This window comes from Plectropomus leopardus, chromosome 23 (genome assembly GCF_008729295.1).
Source record: "Plectropomus leopardus isolate mb chromosome 23, YSFRI_Pleo_2.0, whole genome shotgun sequence".
Classification (NCBI taxonomy): domain Eukaryota; kingdom Metazoa; phylum Chordata; class Actinopteri; order Perciformes; family Serranidae; genus Plectropomus; species Plectropomus leopardus.
The window spans coordinates 7,055,124-7,077,589 of record NC_056485.1 but is presented as its reverse complement, the minus strand read 5'-3'; the positions used below and the strand labels follow the sequence as shown (position 1 = coordinate 7,077,589).

At 39.7% G+C, this 22,466-nt stretch overlaps 1 protein-coding gene across 1 annotated transcript in view; it reads right to left on the bottom strand.

Moving 5' to 3' along the window:
* dnah2 (dynein, axonemal, heavy chain 2) overlaps window positions 1–22,466 on the bottom strand; it is a 72,619-nt gene that overhangs the window by 8,081 nt on the left and 42,072 nt on the right. Inside the window, exons 51-77 of the mRNA XM_042512065.1 lie at window positions 21,878–22,045; window positions 21,427–21,587; window positions 19,925–20,064; window positions 18,458–18,590; window positions 17,941–18,080; window positions 17,605–17,815; window positions 16,726–16,842; window positions 16,455–16,596; window positions 14,989–15,158; window positions 14,523–14,639; window positions 13,357–13,521; window positions 13,127–13,249; window positions 12,746–12,894; window positions 12,576–12,642; window positions 10,852–11,002; window positions 10,572–10,720; window positions 10,293–10,426; window positions 9,287–9,431; window positions 8,847–9,046; window positions 7,917–8,043; window positions 7,416–7,602; window positions 5,623–5,771; window positions 5,189–5,372; window positions 4,740–4,930; window positions 3,943–4,134; window positions 3,466–3,650; window positions 2,091–2,325 (exon numbers count right to left, since the gene is read on the bottom strand). Of these exons, the coding sequence (XP_042367999.1) occupies window positions 2,091–2,325; window positions 3,466–3,650; window positions 3,943–4,134; window positions 4,740–4,930; window positions 5,189–5,372; window positions 5,623–5,771; window positions 7,416–7,602; window positions 7,917–8,043; window positions 8,847–9,046; window positions 9,287–9,431; window positions 10,293–10,426; window positions 10,572–10,720; window positions 10,852–11,002; window positions 12,576–12,642; window positions 12,746–12,894; window positions 13,127–13,249; window positions 13,357–13,521; window positions 14,523–14,639; window positions 14,989–15,158; window positions 16,455–16,596; window positions 16,726–16,842; window positions 17,605–17,815; window positions 17,941–18,080; window positions 18,458–18,590; window positions 19,925–20,064; window positions 21,427–21,587; window positions 21,878–22,045 (4,232 nt within the window). The remainder of the gene's footprint in view (window positions 1–2,090; window positions 2,326–3,465; window positions 3,651–3,942; window positions 4,135–4,739; window positions 4,931–5,188; window positions 5,373–5,622; window positions 5,772–7,415; window positions 7,603–7,916; window positions 8,044–8,846; window positions 9,047–9,286; window positions 9,432–10,292; window positions 10,427–10,571; window positions 10,721–10,851; window positions 11,003–12,575; window positions 12,643–12,745; window positions 12,895–13,126; window positions 13,250–13,356; window positions 13,522–14,522; window positions 14,640–14,988; window positions 15,159–16,454; window positions 16,597–16,725; window positions 16,843–17,604; window positions 17,816–17,940; window positions 18,081–18,457; window positions 18,591–19,924; window positions 20,065–21,426; window positions 21,588–21,877; window positions 22,046–22,466) is intronic.

Below are 22,466 nucleotides of genomic sequence, written 5' to 3'. Positions count from 1 at the left end.
CACATACTAAAACATACTCCAACAACGGTCACACTCCAATGATCACAAGAACCACTAAAAAGGAGCTGGATGATGGGATTACACTGCAGAAAGTTGTTATCAGTTGGGTTTAAGTGTATTTTTCTGCACTTTTACACTACCATCAAATTTAAAGCACACGGATAAAGTTCTGCCTTTGTTATACATTATAAAGAACACAGAACTGGCAGATGGTTTCATGGTTTTAAAAGATAATTTTCAAAACAAAACAGTAATTTCTGGCTTAACCTCAGTGGCTGTAAGGCCAGATATATATCGGAGCTTCAATACGATGATTAATAAAATGCTAACATTTCAACTGAGTGGGATGTGTATGTGGGAGTTCTACTGAAAACTATTTGAGTTTTGTGGTGTGTTAATTGTTCTGACCTTTTTTATTTAACTAAGAGAACACTTGTTATTTCAATTTAAGATAGAGAATTGAGATGATATCAAAATATTCACAAAAAGACTCACTTCTAAAGCTTCAAAGAAACCTTTTGAGACCTGTACTAAAACTTAACAGGGCAGCGTTCTGTATAAAGAAGCAGAGATTCCTAGATCTGTATCTTATTACACCGATGGCTGTCTGCCAGTGTTGTGTAACCATATGGATGTCTCAGCACTGCCGGGAAAAATCTGTCAAATATGGACATTGGCCTTATGAAGAGCCTTTCAAACTCTTTTCAAAAACAACCAGGCTGAAAATACAGTCACACTGAATATATCTCAATCACAGATGCTTCATGGCACACTATATGCCATGGCTGAAACTAAGGGTCAGCGTGTGGTCAAACTGCTGTGTGAGTAAATGTTCAACCAACACAAATCCCATTCAAACAATAAGGAGGAAAACCACACTGCTGGGCCCTGAAAAATACACCTGCAGTCAAGATCAAGATGGTTTTGCCAATAGCTTTTTCCCTGGCCTCAGTGCTGACAGATTGCAGTCTGTGTATATCTCAAAGATAAGCTTTGTTAACAGGATACATGCAAACTTGAAACAACATTTGACTAATGTCAACAATATGCAGAATTGCAGAAATATACAGTGTGATCTAGAACAGGTTTGGTTGATGTGACGATACACACCATTAACCCTCGAAGATTTTCTCATAGCATCTATAGCAAAGTAGCCAGTACTTAACACCTTGGGGTGTATAAGGTCATGTGGTCATGGGCAATGTTTGATTGGCCACGATTCAATTTGACTGAATGATTTACAGAATATTTACTACATCACAATATCTATATTGTAGTATGAAATTTCAAATACTGTGATTGAAGATTTTGTCCATAATGTGCAATTAATTTTGGCCATGGGAACCCCTACCTATGTAGCATGATAAACATGACAAAAACAAACACATATGCCGTGAAATTCAACCTAACCACAACCTGGTTTTATTATTTCCGTGTTGTGATGTGATAACTGTGGACCTAAAGGCTTTTCCAAGGTGATTGAGAGAATTTTGACAGGCAGGTTGGATTTTAACTAGACACCTATCAATCTTTAAAGCCCAGTATTCTCTGTACGATTTTGGGCTGTCTGAGACGAAAGATGACCATCATGAAAGAAACGTGACCATATCTTTGGTTGTAGCTCTAAAAATGGTGGTCCTTTGTCAGACAGTAAAAGAGATCAGAGGATGGCCGTTGTCACGGACAGGTGCTGAAAATCTCACAATCCTTTGTACTTGTAAGCAGCATATTTACTTTAATATATATTTTCACTATGCAGTGTTGATCTTCAACAGTTATGGAGCATATGCTCCCAATATGGCACTGAGTGTGACCTCAAATTTCATGCTGCTAAGAGCAATAATGCTATGCAGATTTAAAGAGGAGAGAAAGAATTTCACAAATTCTACTTTAACTACATGGAGATGCTTAAATTCATGCCTATACTACGTACTCTGTAACAGAAATTACTCTCTGTAAGCCATGTATGCTCAACTGTGTAAATGTATAATTGTTGGTCTAATCGCATGAAACTAGTCTATTAAGTTTAGTGTATTTCCACTCAACTAGTCATCACTGCCCTCCCTTTCTCCCACAATGCTTCCCCTCACCTTATCCTCTCTACTGGGCTTCGCCCCTGCAGCAGTGGTGCTGGTGACCTGGGGCTGCAGGGAGAGCAGGGTGTCAAACAGCGTCCTGGTCTCAGCGATCTGGCTTGCAATGTCGGCATTAGAGTGCTGGCCAAACACCTCGGGGTGCTCTGTGGGCGGCAGCATACTAATGTATTCCTTGTATGAGGACTGGGGACCGTCACGGGGGATGTAGTAGGAGTTCAGGGAGGACAACCTAACAGATGAAGGAGGTTGAAATAATACAAAGTCAGTGCTATATAATGTAGTGTACAATGATACAGCAAAAGTGCAATCATATGGTAGAAAAATCACCACCTGCATGTTTTGAACTTAGGTTATCTGCATAGGTAAATTTTACAAGCATATTTTGAGCTTATTTCTGGACAAACTGTAGATTCTCTTATCAGTATACTATACAATATTAACAACTAGTGCAATGTTGTAGATATGCATCTAACTTGTGATGTTGCCAACAAAGATATTGCCTTCGTTTGTTTCATTGCCATCAGTGCAGTGTTTAATATCACACAGCTTTTGATCTGTTTTAGAGTGCAGCTTTGGAGCCATTGTTATCTCAATTTTATTTCCTGTCAATACAATGACCCACGACCCAACTTCCCTGTTAAGATTATTTTCATCTCTTTGAATTAAATGAGATGTAATAATGCAGGTCCAGCAGTACAATAACCCAATCCACATTAGTGCCAAAACCACTTGAGTGCTAGTATATTGATATCTAAATAAATTTAATTGGGAGGAGTTGTGGTATTGAAGTGGTATTGGTTTCATAGTACTGCAGGACACTCCCTCACTGTCTCCAACCTCAACTGAAAGTAACTATCTTATAGCATCCCGCCTTAATGTATGGAGTGCTAGAAAGCTTATTCTTTAAATATACATGTATAAATACAAATGTTGTAAATACACATATATTTTTAGAGTGATTGGTTAGAAATGGCAGGAGTGGTCACAAAATAAAAGGACAGAGGCTGAGGATGAAAATTTTCTTGAAAATGCAACAAATTCTCAGCATTTCCCAAATTGTAATTATCTGATTGTGCACTTGGTGGTGCTGGTACTCTGCAATCCGCAAGGAGTTTCAGCAGGCAGTTGATATGGCTTCTACCACCTCACTGCAGCTATAGTTTGCTTCCACCCAGGAAGATCATGGACTGTATACATTTGAAGACTTAAATATCTACGTATCGCAGCAAGTCAATATCTGCAAAACATACTGTAGTTCATAAAACTTAATAAATTACAAGCAGTGTGCACTTTTTAAATAATGATTAAATTGATGGTAGTATACACTAAGACGTGGAGAAATAAATGTGTCTGTGTTACAGTGTCTCACTTGAAGAAGGTCGTGTTTACGGCAGCATCACAGAAGTAGTCATTGATGTATGTGGTTAGAAGACGCCTGTCCCAGTCATCTGTTACATGACCGCCGTAGTTTACGCCAGCAATGAGGTACTTCAGCGCATCCCAGGGAATCTCCTCATACTCATCCAGGTACAGACTCAGCAGACTCTCATTGACCTATTGAAAGGGGTGCAGCAAGGTGATGATCTGAAAAGACTGACTTTGAAATGCAAGATACAGAGAAAGAAGTAAAGCAAGTAAAAATTCTCTGCTGCAGAAAGCAGACTGAAAAAGTAAAGACAGAATGGAGAGAAATAAATGTTTAAAAAAAAAAGCAATAAATGGGATTCAATTTCATACGTTTGAACTAGAATGTCATTGTCCATTAGTCTAACTGGCCTTCACTCTGACAGGGAATAAAATGGCTTCCAGCTCTCACAGTTTTGTCAGTATCAGATGAGACTCTGACCTCAAAATCAGAATCGTTGAATCCATAGATTATGTTCCAGCCCAGTTGTAAAAACTTCTTCCTTTCCAGTAGGATGCTGTGAAAAAAGCAGAGGGAGAAGAGCATCTTCCTGTAAAATACAGGTTTTGAGCAGCGGTTGAATTGAGCCTCCGTCACCAGCTGGTACAGACGCTTCATGTTGGCTTTCACACCCTGAAAACAAAAGAGGGGCAGTGTTAACACTATGGAGGGTGTCACATATGGGATGCACTGCATATCTTAATGCAAAATATGTGTAGGCAAATAAAACTCAATGTACATATATCTATGTTTGATTTGTTGACATGTATATAGAGTTGCAATATAACAGTTTCACGGTATACTCTGGTATGAAAGATGATGGTCATCATTTTGTGTGCATTTACTTTTTGCGATACTAAAAAAGTGCAATCAGACGAATCAGAGAATCTCTCTTTCCCATGTGTATCTCCTTTACCCTTCAATTGCCTTTTTACACATACTTTCTTAAAAAATGGTCTCAAGTTTCAATTCAAAATAAAGTTTGTTCAACTAAAACACTGTTTTGATTCCTTTAAGGCCATTTGTAAATGATAATTATAACAACAATACTAGCTGTGTAATACTATATACCATAAATCTGTGCTATGTTCTGAGACAGTTATCGTACCATGAGAATCTCAAAGCATTACAATCCTACATGTTTATTATGCCTATATAGTAGATGATATCTCAAATGTGTGTGTGTGTGCGCACGCGCGTGCGTGCGTGCGTGCGTGTGTGTGTGTGAGGACATCCACCTTTGGAGGTTCAGTGGTCATCTTAATGCCAGCCTGCAGGATGGTTATGGGAAATTCAGGGTGTGGCGAAGAGCTGAGCCAGAGTCTGAAGTTTGAGTGGGGCTTCTGCACCTGCAGCTGCTCCACCAGCTTGTCCAGCTCGGGCATCCAGGAGAGAGAGAGGTGACAGTTGGCAAGGAACACCCAGTGACCTTAGCAAAGGAAAACACAGCTTGGGATAAGATGGTATACCTTGTTTAGATTTGAATTTCTAGTTGTTTGTGAGTGTTCAGGTAATATTGTGGTAATCATAAGAAGAAAATGCATAACCCAAGTGCTTTGTACATATTGTCACACACAAGTCACTTAAGAAACTAAATGAAATAGTTGTGGGAGAAAAATATCACTTCTAAGTAACTGAATAAACCAGGAGACATAAGAGCAGAAAGAAAGACGTATTGGTGTCGAACCATTCTTGACGCCTTCCTCTATCATGCTCTTGGCAATGGGGGCCTGCCCCTGGCCCAGAGAGAGAGCATGGAAGTGCTTGCTCATACTAGAGGCCTCAGCCAGCTGCAGCAGGGCTCCTGTGGGGTCCTCCCCAGGCGACAGAACAAAGATAAGAGGAGTAGTGCTGGTGGATTCTTCCACAACCTGAGAATACGACATTGTAAAGTAAGCAAAGAAGGACAGAAAAGTGAGACTGAGATAAGCCAACGAGATACAACTCAATTGACACTTAACAGACACATTGTGATGGGCTTTGTGAAGATTTTATGTGAGCTACAATCAAACGGAATTACGCAAATGAGACATATTAAACAACTTTTTCATTCAAAGTCAAAGCTTCAAATGTAATACTCAAGAAGCAACAAGGATTAAATGAATGACAGCAGACACTCACAGCCTTCATGTCGAGCACAGGCGGCTCCACAAAGCGAAAGCCGAGGTTATTAACAATGAAGGAGGTGACGCACAAGGAGACGCGGTCCTGACGCAGAGAGCGCACTATCAGCATCTTCTGGAGCTCATTACAGTTATTCTCCCAATCACCTAGAAGAAAAGACATGAAAGAGAGAAGGGGTAAAACCAGGGAGTTCAGGGGTGAAGGAGGGCAGTTTGGAAACAAGATGAGAGGATGTATAATTAACATGATGTAGACGATTCAGTGAGGGGAGTAAAAAACGAGAGGTGAAAAGGGTTGCAAACAAAAGACATAATGAGGGTAAAGGCTAAACAAATGCAGGATAGAATTATGCTTCATCATATTGATAATGAAATATGTCAATGCTGAGCAACATGAACCAGCTTTTCACATACAAATGTCAGTCTAGTTAGTTCTATATCATTTGGCCTCATTCACCAACCATTCTTAAAAAAATTCTTAATAACTTAAGCAGTTTTTACGATGATTCTAACATTCACCAATGTTCTCTTATTTGGGATTTGCTCTTAGGTAAGAACAGAATCTACGCACACAGAAGGGCACTCTTATGCACATTTTGTGCTGACATGTCAGAATAATGGGTTAATACATTTTTTTTCAACTCCACAGCTGCATAATATTATAGGATTTATATTCCAATAGTATCTTTGCAATTTATGATATTTTATTAATTGTTTTTATTACTTAAAAGGTATTATGGACTTTAAAATAAACACAGCACTAACACTTCAGTTCTCACCAGTCCTGTTAAAAGGAACCATGCCATGGACGGGCTGGACAAAAACTGAAGCAGTGTTCAGAGTAAGGTCTTCATGTCTTGCAGAAAAATTATGGGAAATCGTCCACCTTCACCTTCTCTCCCCCTCTCTGTCTCCCCTGCTTCTCTGTCTCCATCTGAACACACACACACACTTCTTGTAGTGGCACTTATCTCTGTCTTGAAAGTTGCGTTTGTAATGCATAAAGGCTGCAATTGCAGGTGGCTGATTAACAAATATTTGTAGAATCTTTTGAGTTATTTTGTGTCCACTCCTGACGCTGCTAAATATGACAGCTTATTTGGTGTTCACTTTCTGCAAAAAATACCTCCACCAGAAAAAGAGGGTTTTTTTCTGAATCCAGTGCTCCACCCTCTGCACATTTCTCCCAACGTTTTTCATCTTGCATCGTCACATGCTGTGCAGGAAAGCCTGATGGTCTGCTTGTAAGTAGCTAAGAGAACAGTTCTTAATGATTGGAGGGCTACCAGTGCTCCTTGTTTCTCTAGATGGCTAAGGGAATTAGTCCAGGTATACACAGAGAGAATTCGAAACAGTATGCTGAGTCTGCTGGACAAATTTGAGTGTACCTGGGGCCCAATAATTAGACATATCATTTCCCATTGATTAACTGAAGTCTTTGTCAGGTGAAAGTTTTGTTACTCTTATCCATTTCCCCCCCTTTTCTTAATGCAATTGGCTAATATGTTTGTATCCATGTCCAGTCTTGCCTTCTTTTGTTTTATTTTGTGTATATATGGATTGTTTGGTTTTGTTACTTAGTTTGTATATGTTTGTGATGAAAACTAAATAAAATAAAATAAAAAGAAATACAAAAAAAGAGAACACATCATGAATCAAATGCAGACTTCTCTTTGCAAGAGAGGACCTTGGGAGACATTGATGAATGAGGCCCATTGTTGCTATTGGGAAGAATATTCTTCAGTAACAAAGTACCAAAGAAAAAGAAAAGCCCCCGTAACACATTCAGACCTGGTAGTGTGGCGTTCTCTGGCTCAGCACTGGTGAACCAAAGGTTCCAGTCTCGAGGGTTCTGTTCAAAAGAGGCCATGATGCCGTGGAAGTTGGGCAGCTTGTCCAGCTCTGTGATGTTGTCCCAGCTGGAGTCTACCAGCCAACTGGTGCAGGGGTTATCCATCTGATCCTCCCTATCAAGTACCTAGAAGCACAGCCAATAAAGAGACCAAACAACCCAGCAGCATATCAATCACACAGCACCAGGCCTGTCCCAGGGATATTAAGAAATTCACTGGCAAAGAGAAGTTATCATGAAAAACATATTCCCTAAGTGCCATGGAAATCTTTGAGTAGAAGCGTAACTTCTATGTGGCTCAACATTTAAAGACACAGTGGTCTTTTGGGGCATTTACTGTGTTTCAAGCCTTTTAAAATAAAAGGGTTGTGCTGTTAGATTATCTTAAATCAAATGAGATGAAAAAACAACATGTTTCTGTGTGTTATGCGTTTTCTTACAATTCCTCCTCGGAGAAAGAAGCTGTACTCATCTATGTTGAGTTTGCCAGCCACCTCCAGGATTTTGGCACACATCTGGAAGCTGAAGAGCAGCTTGTGTACCTCAAACAGGCCGCGACATGTGTACCTGCAGAGGACAACACACTGAGTTAGCTCAAGTTAGTTCACAGAGTGTACAATTCCGATTGATTGAATCATAAACTTGTAATTCCAATAAAAAGAAGCAAAAGTGTGCACGCACATCCAATCAAAACTTGGAGCAGGTGCTGAACCAAAGGTGAGTAAATAGTAAAAAGGCAAAAAAAATGGCTTGCATACTGCAGGGCTCCAGTTATCACTTATTCATTGCACCAAACAAGTAGTGGCGTTTTGTTTTAAGCAACACAGTTCTTCATCAGACAGTCTAATGGAGCCCTGCAGTTTTTGAGACATTTTTTTTGCCTTTTTTCTAAAGCCAATATATGAACTAATAAGTCATGATATAAATATCTTTATCAAAGACACAACTGCTTGCTTCTGTAAGGGTTATGATGCTATAGGAATGTCTGACTTCACAGCTGTGGTTCAGCAAGTTCACCATCAGTTGCAGGGTTTGTGATGCAATCCTTAGTTCCTCCCGTCCACATCTCAAAGTGTCCTTCAGCAAGACACTGAAGCCCAAGTTGCTACTGATGGGCAGGCAAGCTCCATGAAAAGTCTGCCGTCATCAGTGCAAGACTGTGAGAATGTGTTAATAAGTGTAAAACCGTAAAGTGCTTTTTCCATTTGTCAGCACAGTTAGACAGCTTATTTTGCAACATAAAAAAGGGCAAAGGTTTTTCTTGGTCTATGCAAAACATTTTCTGAGTGGAATTCACTCGACCAACAAAGACCTGCATGCAAACACAGGTGATTTATAAAAAAGGCCTTTCTTGATGCGTCCTTGCTCACCTGTACACTGCATATGTGTGGTAGTCATTGAGGTTGGTAATCCTTTCCTCCAGCTTGTGGCTGCGCTTGCTCTTTTCTATGCTGAGGTTGAACAGGTTAATGTAGGCATCCAGTGAGAACTGGTACATTGGGTCAATGCGGCCCATGTCATTTAAGATGAAGAAGAGAACGGAGGCTCGTTGGGCACATGGGCGATAGGCCTGTTACGAGAGAGCACTTAAGTTATATACTGTATGCACAAACTTGAATGTAAATAAACTATTTCCATTATCAATTACAATATTACAACTATGTAGTCATTAACTAAAGGCAAATTCCTATCACAACTTTCCAGTACCCTCATTAATTATCTCACCAAAAGTCCAAAACCCTTAAAGGTATCCATACTATCATAAGACCCAAATCCTCCTCTCTCCCAATCCCTTTATCAGTACACTGACCTCTCTAGCAGAGTCGATCTTGATCTCGGTCTGTTCACTGCTCTCCAGCTGCTCTGAAACCTCAGTGGCCGTCACTTTGGATGTTTGCAGGATGTTAACCAGCTGCACATCATCCAGCAGTGAGCCAGTTGCTTCATTCAGCAGCCTGGTACAGTAGAGATACGCATAAAACACCAAAATGACCCTATATACATAAATACAACAAAACAGTAACCCACTGCATAACAGACCAAGGGAAACATTTGCAAACACAAACGTACAAGGGTTCATATACATAAAAAATTTAAGAACTGCCATATTAGAAATAAGTCCTGTATAACTACATCTCAAAGGATGAAGTCTGATATAACTGGCCTGGAGAAAGGATGGAGCTTGGTTTGATGTTTAAGAGCAAAGTCTATCAATCTCAGCGTGTTTTGTCCTCTTTTGTTTTGGCTAAACTGGTGGTATTTGGTATTGGTTTATTTTGTTTATCATCTAATTCTTTTTTTCCTGTTTTACCAACCAGTTTAATGAGAATATGTTTTAAAAAAAAGTCATGTAATTCCTTAACATATTAAATAATAATAAATCCTATCTATTTTTTACGATTGTTTTTAAATATTGCAATAGTGGAAGAAAACCTTGAGACTGAACCAAGTTTCCTGTTTATGTGAAGGAATCAGGTTGCATTATACAGCTGGGGTTGGGTGTTATCTGCTACTCCTCTAAGAAGAGCTTGTTGCACCAATAAATGACAAACAACAGCTGATAGTGTAGAGCTAGGTGGTTGTGAATTTTCAACTAGCTAGCAGTAACATTACCGGTAATGTTATAGTTGCAGACTATTAGTTTTTTTTTTTTTTTTGCTATTTTTTTGGGCCTTAAGTAAATCTTGACCTTGATGCATTTATAATCACTGATTCTGAGGGAGATCTGCTGCTATGACTACTGCTACTTGAGGTGTACTTAACATTAGCGAGACATCAAAAAATAAAACTACTATTAACGTTACAAGCCGAACAACCTGAGGATCTCATCCTCCAGCTCCTGCAGGCTTTTCTTGCCAGAGGCAATGCTGATCACCAAAGAGTCCTTCTGTTCTTCTAGCTCTGGACGCTCCTTACGCACCACAATTCCCAGCAGTTGGGCTTCAAGACCCTATACACGCACACACACAGACAATTTAAGGCAGCAGCTCATACTCTCAAACTGTATGTGCAGAAAAATTAGGATACACAAACACAAAATTGAGAGCAATAATAAACCAGAGCCAAAACATACACACACACAGACAAACACACACCTGCTCCTTGACCGCGAAGTTGACTATGGTGGTCTTTGTAGAAATCTCTGGTGTGTAGTGGGGGTTCGACAGCTTGGTGGTGATGTAGAAACGAAACTCTGGACTGTACTCGACCTCTTTATCACCCAGCTTCAGCATCAGTCTGCCGCCTGACAAAAAACGCACACAAATGTGCACACATACACACAAGGATTCACTCAATTAACTGAAAACTTACCTCAGAAAACTTTAACAGCTGGTATTTTCATTTTTGATTGTGTGTTTTTTGTGTGTGTCTGACCTATCCGTGTCAGGGATTTGTTGAGAATTGGGTTAAGGGACGGGTCCAAGTCCTCCTGGACATTCTGCAGCAAAACAGGATTCCCAAACTGGATGGCGTTCTCCAACACCCGCAGGTAGTCTGGCATTTGAAAGTCAATTACTTTCAGGCCCTGCTCATGTGGACATACACACACACACACACACACACAGGAGGACGGAAGAGAAATGAATTATGTATAACTTTAATTTAATCAGGTAGTCTCATTCGGGTGAAAGTCTCTTTGGAGAAACAAAACAGGGATCAAACACACAACAAAACACGGCCTGTCACACACAAGCACATACAAACAGCATCAGAAATTATGACTCACATCTCCAAAAATGTTCAAACTTTAAAGTTTAATTAATCCAATGGGATGAGCCTTTTCGAGTGTCATTTGAAGTGAATTCTATTTATAATGTGCAGGCATGTGAAGGCAGTCGTACCAATTTCAGCATTTACTCATGGGGAATCAAGTTAGCCAGTCCTGAAATTGGGTCTGATGAACTGCAGTTTTGAATTTGTGATTATCTGAGGCAGCTTTAGTTGTACAAATTTATCAACTAAGAATATAGGTTATAATCTTCTTATTCTTCTTGTTTTCTTGTTGCTAATGAGGACGAGCCTCATGTGTTAAACAGTACGCAGTGTTAAGCATGATGTCTCCTGAAATGCACTTGACAGTGGCACAATTGCATCAAGTTGTTTTAAGGTGTAATGAGCAGCGTAATGTGCAGATCCACCGAGAGTTCTGTTGAACTTTGACCCAAGCTGTGCTGAAATGTGATCTGCTGCATACAACTTTAGCATTGTAGCTGTAAATACACTGAAATGTTCGTATTCCCTGTCTTTTCTGAGCAATCTTTAGCACTGTTTAGACCAAAGATACACAGGACAAGTTGAAACGTGCACCTACTTGCGATGTGCCTACAATGCTCCTAAAACCTGCCAGTTTACACCAATACAACTGGATGAGGCGGTTTATAATCTCCGTAGCAACAATCTGTACATCCATTCTGATTTCCATCTTTTCAGGCTTATTTTTTTAGCTAAATGTAATTCGTGGCTCCTTAAAATAAAAGTGAGAGTAGCAATAGTGAGATACTTGCTGGAGCTGCATCTCTGGTTATGATGATGATGAAACAGCAAAAACATAAACAAAACAGCCTAAGCCTCAGATGAACAATAATCATAATAATTATGCCAAAATAATTTAAAAAAAACAGTGCCAAATACTCAGTCAATGACTAGGTCCATGTGTCTATGAGCACATACAGCGAGCAGCAGCAGTGAGCCACTGTCCGAAACCGCATGCAGACAAAGACAGAGGGCTGCTGAGAATGCAGCAGCAAGTGAACACACCATCTGAGGTTGTTTTGATTTGACCAGCTGACTTTGCTACAACACAATTGGCTGCTGAAAAAGGTGACGTGACTCATGTTCCAAAACCAACTGTTGGCGTTGCAGCCAGCTTGAGTTAAGCTATGACGGCCAGTTCACTTCACAGCACTGAAACTTTTTTCCCGCTAAAACAGTTTTGTCTTGTAGCATGTCTTTGGTCTGAACTGGGCTTTAAGCAAAACAGTGTATCCTATGCAGATACTCAGATATCCATGATCGTTCCAGAAATGTAACTCTCCAACAATAAAGACACAATACCACTGAATCTGAATCAGAATGAGATCGGCTAAGTCGAGACTTACTCTGTTCATCTCCATATTCTTAATCCACTTCAGAGACTGGCCTTGAGGGTCCACCATCAGTGGCCATCTTGAAAGAATTAAAACAAGTCAACTTGTATCTTCAGTATGAAACAAATTTTGAACAGTGAAGATCACTAAATCCAAATCAAAGATTGCTGATATGTACTGACCGGTTTCCGCGAGTGACGATAACTCCATTCTCAGTGGAGAATGCGTCAGAGGGCAGGCCCTGAATGTTCCAGTCCCTCACCACTGTAGGCTTGGACATAAAAGTTGCAAAACTGAATCCTGGTGTACATGGGATCGCCAAGTCCACTACCTGAGTAAAGGGAGAAGAAAGAAGGAGTGATCTCAAACATGGGGCTTTGTGGGCTTTGTGGAAAAACACCCATAATTATTATTAACTTCAATTACAGTTTAACACTTCAAGAGGAAAAACATGACTTGCTCATAAATGTGGTGGTAGTAAACATATTTGGAAAACTTTTCACTGAACAGCACATGAGGGTATGTTTTTATGAAGTGAGTGTCTGAGGGTCTGTGTGTTTCACCTCCTTCATCCAGATGGCAAGCAGCTCGTCTCTATAGTTGGAAAGAAAGGGTCCCATGTAGGACAGGAAAGACGCTGCTAGCAGACAGTCTCCCACCAGATATCCCATGTTTTCTTCAAGACCCTGGACCAAAAACATACACCCTGATTACTTAGGTACACGTGTGCATGTGCGTGTAATTATTATTTTTTTTCAATTTTTGTTGTGTGTGTGCTCGTGTATGGCCTTACAGTTACTCTCTCCTCCCAGCGGACCCTCTCTCCAGCAAGTCCAGTCACCAATTTGTCAGCTCGGTCCAGTTTCACCTCCATTTCATCAGATTTCTTTTTCAAATTCTCCTTCATGGTCAGCTTCTCAGCATGCTGCTTTTTTAGCTGATCTAGCTTCTCCCCCACCTTCACACACACACACACACACAAACACACGCGCACACGCATGCATGGCAGTTATATTAAAGACACGTTCGAATGTATGGAAAAACACTCTGCTATGATAAATATTTTGTTGAACATGGTTTTCCCACAGAAAAAGTTAAAGGCCAGAAGAAGATCTACTCTTTCTTTGTCACTGAGAAATTCTGGGTCTGGACTTCGCCCCATCCACCACCACTGTTTGGAGGAGGCACAGCTCTATTAGGGCTAGACCAGTGACTGGTGAAGGACCAGTGTGCATCAAGATGGTTTGAGCCTCAGTTAGACTCAATCTCAGATGAAGAATCTGTTGTGCACCAAAATCAGCAACTAACAGATTTGTTGATTTATGTTGTTTGATAGCTTTTTAGCGTGTAGGCTAACAGGCAGTGGCTGATGCAGCATTAGCAGTTGTGACACTAACAGTAATATATGCTATGATGGGGGGTTTGGAAGGAATCTCCAGGGTTCGGTTTAAATCCAAAAACTGCACACAGTACCATGTTTGCTGTTAAAACTTTGACTGTGCTGATACTAACTGTTCGAATTCCTGACAATTTGCTCTGGAGGTTTCAGGTTTCTTTGCCAGTGCTGTGTCGATGTCTTTTTCCCATTAATATGTGTCTCTCCTGTTGGACAGCAATTGGCTTTCGTATTAGTCACGTACCTAATCTATTTTACCGAGGGCATGTTTCAATCTCAAATTTTAGACAGGTGCATAGGCATCACCCCCTTCAGTAAAAAATGTTTTGTTACACCTTTCTAATGACAAACATTGCACATATACAAGTCTGTATAGTCCAGGTCAGAAATTTTCAAAAAAACATATTTTTGAGTGGCGAAAGAACTTTAAAATGATCAGATTAGTCATATCAGATGAAAATTGGACCTACTATTATGCTACTGCTGCATTCGTATATAAACGTGACTTGAGCTAATATCTGAAAGTTTTTTGGGCTGGTTGGTGGATGCACTGGGCTCCATACCTCTCGTAGTTTGCTCTGGGCAGCAGCCAGAGCAGCCTGTTTCTCTGCCAACTGGGCCATGGCAGCGTTCAGTTGGGCCCGCTTTGGCTCCACCACCCTGTAGATACGCCCATACACCTGGAGGATAAGTGTACACATCCACAGATTTAGTTTTACTTTCAACTTTTCTATGTGTATATATTAATTTAACAAATAGGTCTCATTCTTTCATGATATTTCCTCTGCTGTGCTTATTTTGACAAATGCTTTCTGCTTCTTTTATGAAGTGCATACATCTCACTGTGGATTTGTACATCTGTGCTCACAGTGCCCAAATTTGCACCAATCTGCTTGTCTTAAATAACTATACAAACAATAATTATAAATAAGAAATTACTAACTATTATGTGTGCTTATGAATTGATGGTGACTGTTCATATCTGCAAGCATGTATGAGAGTGTGTGTGAGATCGAGTGCTGCGATTACCTCCATGGCTCTGACCCACATGCAGAGCGACTTTGCAGCCAGTGATACTTTGCCAATGATCTCTGGCTGGAAGTCTGACTGTTTGCAGTACTGGCCGATCTTCTTCAACACACGGTCCGATATATTGTCCTTGTCAAAGTTAACTAACGTTTTGATGAAATTGGACTCACCTGCCAGAAACATTTCAAGGTCAAATTCACAAAAAAAACTATAACAATCAAAAATATTTGGCCCTTATTGTGGCTCTCAATTAATATTAATTAATTTCCTTCAATTTTTTTGTTAACTATTTCCATTAGAACACTACAGCTTTGTGATCAGCAAAAGGGAAATACTGTGCAGTTTGCACTTAGAATGTACACCACTTGAAAAGAAAGAAAGCTGAAGGTCAATCCTTCTATAAGGAGTATCTAATTAAAAAAAACTTATAATTACTGTCTCCTGCTGAAATCCTCTTTGTAAAGTGAAAATAAAGGGATGTAGTTTCAATTGTGATTAAAAGTGTATTAAAATAAGAGTATTCAGATATTCATAATTTATTAGATGAAGCCTTATGCATGCATTTTACATAACAATGCAAGACAGATATGTTGTGTAAATGGAAAATTGTGTGCAGAATGAAATATGTTAGACTAAAAGTGCTTCAGTGGGAATTATGATGTTACTGCTCTACTATTGCTTTTGTTGTTGAAGGGGCTCTATATAAAAGTACCTTGAACCATTCCCTTGCAAGTTCATTTTGGTCACACTAACATACTGTTATGTAGAATCACAAGTACAATTATGCAACCAAGTGACCAAACTATAAGCTTTAACACAATATTTCCGATTAGGCAGTTTTTATAAAATCAGTGTGCTACTTTTTAAAATTTTTTTTTTTAAAGTTTTTCTCGATTTAGAATAGCCTGTTCCCCTTGCACCGCTCTTGACCTTGACCACAACTTGCAACTAAGAAAGTTAGAACCAGGCTGCAGAAAACCTCCACATCATGTAATCAGTGTTAGGCAGAGGAGACAACGTACTATGTCAGCAATGCCAAAACGTATCAAATGACCCTTTCAGATATTTCTGTTTTATGATTATTTGTTGATGATTCTATCCAACACGTCACTGCAATGTGAGTGTGTTTAATTTGCTACCTACCTTTGTTTTGTGTTCTTCTATTAGGGTGTGTGTTTTAATTTGCACTGGGTAGGCACAGAAACTTGGAAAATAAATTCCATGTTGAAAAAAAAGAACAAAATACTCTCTGTATTTTACCAATGGCATTAGTGATGGGACGTCGAATATTGTATTTCCCTTTCGTTTCAGTAACATCGATTCTTTCTATAGTGGATCATTTTACAATTTGTACTTGTCTGGTTTCACTCTATTCATTTTTTAAGCACTTGAAATTTCTCAATAACTTTGTTTGCCAAACTCTCCCATCATCCATCCCTAAACTCTGCACTGTTGCTGTCTCTCACCCAGCTGTCTCTTGGCCTCTGCCCAGGTAGGCTCTTTGCCCAGAAGGGTCATGACAGCCTGCATCACTGTCTCCACCAGTGCCGGGGGACGGCCATATGACTTGATCTCTGTCATGTCCTTCTTATTTAGAGACTCCAAAGCCTACATCCAAAAAAGAAAAGTATGTTTGACTCAATTTAAGACAGAGGGTAGATGCACATACAGAAAAGACAGCACTACTAGCACACAGAGGGACTGGCAGAGTCAAGAGTCAACAGGAAAAAGTTCTACCTTCATGGCCTCTTCCAGTGCAGGCAGGGCCTCGTCCAGATCTCTCTGTGCGTTCTCAGCCATGGCTTTACACTCTAACTCCTCCGCCCCGATTTTCTCACTGTTAGCACTCACCGCCTCAACACAAACAAGCACCAATGAGTCATTAGGCAGGTTTCCATCACAGATATGCACAGAAATATTTTTGAAATGTCGATAAAACACAATTGCGAGATGACTGCGTTTCCATTGAGTGATGTTAAGCCACTTCTCCTCTGGCAATAACATGATGGATGTTCAAAACATTAGCAGGTTTATTTCTATTGCAGCCCCAACATTAGCCATCATTATTTCCAGTCAAAGGCGATGTAGGCGCGTTGTGTGAGTGATAATGGAAAGGCGAGCCCCTTATACGTGGGAGCACCTATGAGGGATTTCTGGGAGGTAATAGTCCACAATTTTAGAGGCATTGTGGATTCAAAACTTCCAGTTGATCTGCTCATTTTTTGAAGAGTTAGTTCCCACTGACAAGCGCATAGCCGTAGCATCATGTGACTTACGTATGAAAGCAAAAAATGTGTTTCCACTACAGTTTTGCGAAATATTTTTTGAATAAACTGGGAATTGCAATAAATGTGAGTTTTTTCGAATTTTTTTTCGCAACTTTTTTCTGAATTTGACGGTTAATAGAAACCCCCCCCTATTGACTAATAACTAACTAATTTGTATCTTTCCTATTAGACAACTGCAAAAAATAAAGCACTATTGTAAACTTTTGCTAATTCCATAGAATGGCTGTGTGAGTCAAGTGGATGTGAAACAATTTAATACAATAATCAAATTATTACTTTAATCTATTTAGTAATTCTGTGTTCACGTAAACATGTTTGCAGTGCTTACTTTCTGCTGCTTGTCAGCCTCTCGCGTCTGCTGTACGATGACAGACAGGTACTCGTCACACTGTTTCTGGAACTCAGCCACCTGCTTCTTGGCCTCCTCGAGCTCTACAGACATGGCCTCCACCTTCTCCCGTGTGTCACTGATCTTAAAGAGACCATTACGCAGCTTGCTCACCTGCTCCCCCAATTCACTGCGTTTCTCTGCCAACAGCCTGAATGGACACGCAACCACAGACAAACACGATCAGATCTAGGTGGCCCTAAGGACACACATGAAGCATTTCAAGGTAGAGTGTAATGAGAGAATAAGCAAAGGATAACGTTTGAGGGTGCCTACTTCTTGTATCCAGACACCAGCTCAAGGTAGTTAGTAGGTGTCACATAATTATGTCTCCTCAGCTCCAACTTCATCCTTTGGGAGATCTGTACAACTGATTGGTGTGTGGTCACAAAGGTGCTGGCAACCTTTGTCTGGATCTACAAAACATGCAGCAGCATTTGTAAACATGTTGATCTGACATTCAAACAAGAGGAATGCAGCTTCAGGAGTTGTATTTTTACTGTCTATATATTGATGTGGGGATTGATGTAAGTGGGTTCAGTGCAGTTCACAGTCAGAGTTATAGACTGTTGTTTTCTTAGATAGAAACCTTTAAATAAGAATTTTATACAGTTCCACTAAATTTTCTGTAAAGACTTGCTCAACTAAAGCTTTTGAATCCGCTGTTTGGATCACACCAAAGTTACATCAAGTGGAATTCTTGAAAAAGGATTAGAAAACCCAGTGTGGAGGTCTTGGTTTTGTGTTGCAATGCAATATGAGGTGTTTATGTTCATGTCCATGCACGACTCACCCCCTCCAAGGAGCCCAACTCCAGTCCATCCAAGTACCTCTCTGCCACCTCCATCAGAGCATCTTTGGGCCACTCACAGAACCAGTCAATGGTGGTGCAGTTGACAAGCGCTGGGTACTGGAGGATGCGGTTTCTGTTGGCAAACAGCCATTGCTGACTTTATTCAGATATAATTTGTTTATATAATGATATCCATTATAGCCCTGTGGACTAGTGATGGTAAATTTGGCAGTTGGTTTGGAATAATTAAGCCATTATGCGCCCTGGATATGCTTCAGAGTAATTATAGCTAATGCTCTTTTGCTGCAAAAGGCTGTATTTTAAGATGGGTACATGAAAAAAGACATATAATAAGGACAAACTTCAGGCAGTATGACAGTATGACAAAGAACCTCCTACAGTACAGCAGAGTGTGCTGAAGCCCTGCAGTGAGAGCCAATAAGTTAGCTGGTTAATTGGTGTACTCCCTGAGCTCTGGCATTATGATATGGATCCTTCTAGCAGCTTGTGGTCAGAGGGCCAGGACGCCTCATCACAGAGAGAATGGTGATTAGCTCTGGGTAATGTTGCCTGCCAGCCCAATTAGCAGCATTATGTGTGACCGGTACCCTGTGCCGCTAATTGCAACCAGGCCATCAATGCTTGAGGAATAAAAGGTGTTTTTGTGAGAACAAATATGTGCGTGTGTGTGAGACAAAGGACAGAGAGAATGAATAACAGAATATGTGTGTCCATCTGTGTGAATACGACGTCTGAATGTGTGTGTGTGTGTGTGTGCAGACAGCTGGCCCTCTCTTCCACATCATCCACACTGTTTGTAAATACAGCAAGCCTCAGGTCCTTTCTACACAATCAGTCAAGTTACTAGACCTCATTTGCACAAGACCAAGCGTCAGCCAGCCATTAACACACTGTCTCATGGTGAGGCACGACTCACTGTCCCGAGCGTGACTTTGAGGAGCTGCTGCAGGGAATATTAACCCTGTTGATGATTGCTCCCTTTATTTACAAACATAAGTGCCTTGGGTGTGTCAGCTTGCACAGATCAAAAGTGGAGCAACAATATTGTCAGGGCAAAATTCCTCCTACCTTTGGTTAATACAAACAGCAAAAATCTGGCTAAGTAGAGAAATACAGATCCTATATAAAAGCTAGTGTGAATGCCTGTATACGATTAAGTGTAAAATACAAAGACAAATAAATGAAATGCTGTTTCCTGTAATCCCCTTGTTGTTAAGGCAACAATGCACGCACAGCTGCTAGACAGAAGCTGCCGAAGTGCTCGGACTCTTCAGATTATAAGGACTGCACTGTGATTCATACTGTGTTCATTTCCATAAACTTTTGTGTCGAATGAGAGTGAACAAGATTCTCAAAGAGAGGAGAAAAAGATGAGTAAGGATCATTGTGTGGATGAGGATATATTAGAGGACACACTGTGCTGCAGGGGACAATGTCAGAATGTACCTGAAGGGCTCTCCCACTGGGCTCATACAGAGCACTATGTGCAGGTTGTTCCTGACTCGCTCTATCAGGTAGCTGGACAAGGACGCTGGAGTCTCCACCACATTGTCTTTCCTGGCAGACTCTGACAGAGAATTGCACACCTAGATATCGGAAGAATCACAATAATTGCATGTCTTGAGATGTGGAATTAGGTTTTGAATTACTTCAGATGGGTTTAGATAATTAACTTTAATGATATATAGATGCACATGATCCAGCAGAATTCAAATTAAATACATTTTGGAGGCTGTATGTTACTTTACTACAGTCAGGTCAGCCTTACATGATTAAGATTGTCTTTAAAGAACATTCAAAGTAGATAGCAAGAATTATTTGTCAATTGCAGTAATATTTCATTTAAAACCAGACTCTTGTGTTAAGAATTTGAATTACTAAGAACAAAGATTAAATTAGAATTTGAATATTTCATAAAATAGCCCCAATGGTATGGCCATGATCAATCAATGTTAACCCTTAGGGACTGTTTGGCGCATTGTGCATACTTTCACTCTTATAATTCTGATCATTTTGGCTGTGTTCATGCATATGGCATACATTTTGGCAAGACTGTGTTTTTTGTTTAATCTGAGAATGTCCAGCTCAGCTCCTATAATAAGTCTAAGATACATAAAAATTGTCATATTCATACTGTTAAGTGCAAAAATGTGCCACTGAAACCAATTCAAACTGTTTTTGATCCCACAGCCATCAAAGCATAAAAACATGCTTTGTATTATTTCTGGGTGTCATTCTGGGCTTTTGCATTAGAATTTGTATTTTTTACTATTTTCCACCTAATAATGTCATTTTTACTATAGGCATACAGAGAAAATGCATGCTATTTCCACGAGTTACACTGTCACAATCAGTGCTGTTGCAAATTGCTGACATATCCCAGATTGTGATAATCCCCCCTCAAAATTGCTTTGCATGTAGTATACTAAAAAAATATTCTTAAAATAACTCTTTTGTGTGTGTGTGTGTGTGTGTTTGTTCATCTAAAAACTGGCATCATGACAAAAAAAAGAATTTAATTTCTGAAAATTAATGAATATTAGATATTTATGATTAGGGCTGATTAGCTAAAAAGTAAACTCAATGAAAGTAGAAAATAATATTAATGTATATGATATTTTTTAAAGCTTGATTTTGGAAAGTGCATTTTGTGGGCAGAGCAATACGAGTGTGTGTAATATTAAAGCTGGCCCGAAGTGTTAATGTTACACATAATTCATATTTAGGGCTTAAATGCAGATATGCAACACAGAGGAAAAAAAAAGAAGAGAAAATGAAAACATTGTTTAAGTTGGGGGGTAAAACCCCCAGCAAAGATCATTTTCTTCACTGCCTTTGGGTTGACACTGGGTTAATTTAAACCATAAATAAAATGCTGATGCAATTATGCAAACAGATATGAAAATAATCAGGAATTAGAGAAAGATGCTTGATGTAAAAATACAGACCTCAGCAAACTCGTCAGGCTTGTAGAGGTTTGGCACCTCTCCCGAGCTCAGAATATTATTTATGTCCTCCAAGAAGGATTCATCTACGATCTGTGTGTCATTGAAGAGGAAGACTGTGGGCTTGTTGTCCACACCAGTCAACCTGTACAGTTTTTTGATGTCTGAAAGAAAGGACAGAGTAGAACATCACCCACATATAATGTCACTCACTGGAGATGGGATGAGAGGAACTTAATGTACAATAGCAAAGTAATTCATCGAAAGTGAATGGTGAATCAGCCAGGAGCTAAAATTTGGCATGCTCCACACTGAAAATTATGTGAGTTGTTCTAACCTTGCTTAATTTCTATATTTGTGTTTTCCTTCTTTTGATTCCCAAACGACAGAGATTACTTCCAGAGTGGAATGCATTGTAAACTTTCTCAAACATCTGTGAATTGTTTTATCTCACCCTCTCTGAATTCCTGTTTCCGGTACTGCTTGGTGACCTCCACCTGGAACACCTGGTATTCACAGATGGAGGCAGCCATCTTAGACAGGCTCTGTCTACCAGAGCCCCCGACGCCAACCAGCAGCATATTGCCCCTGAGCTGACTGATCACACGTACAACACGGGTTACTGTGGAGAGAAAACAAAAAGATTATCTGTACTCTTATCAGCTGAAGTTGCTAGAACGTTATTACTTACGGGTTTCTACAGCTTGAGATAGGTTAGATTTAACACTTTTTAAGACTTTTCAAATGCCACTTGGAATGAAAGATGAATTTTACTATAACATTGAAGGGAAAAAAAGAACAAACAAACCAAAAGAAGAACCCAAAGAACTGACATCAGTAACTTGAGGTTAGGACAATTTTAAGTTAAACTTAATGTAAGAGGAGTTTTTTTTTTTAGATTTTTGGACATTTTACAATTTAACAATGAAAAAAAAAGAAAAGAAAAATCCTACTTCCCATTGTTTTTGCATTTAAGACTTTTTAAGGATCTGTGTTAACACTGTAATAGTGTGCGATCTGTTCTTCTATAGACAAAGAAGTTC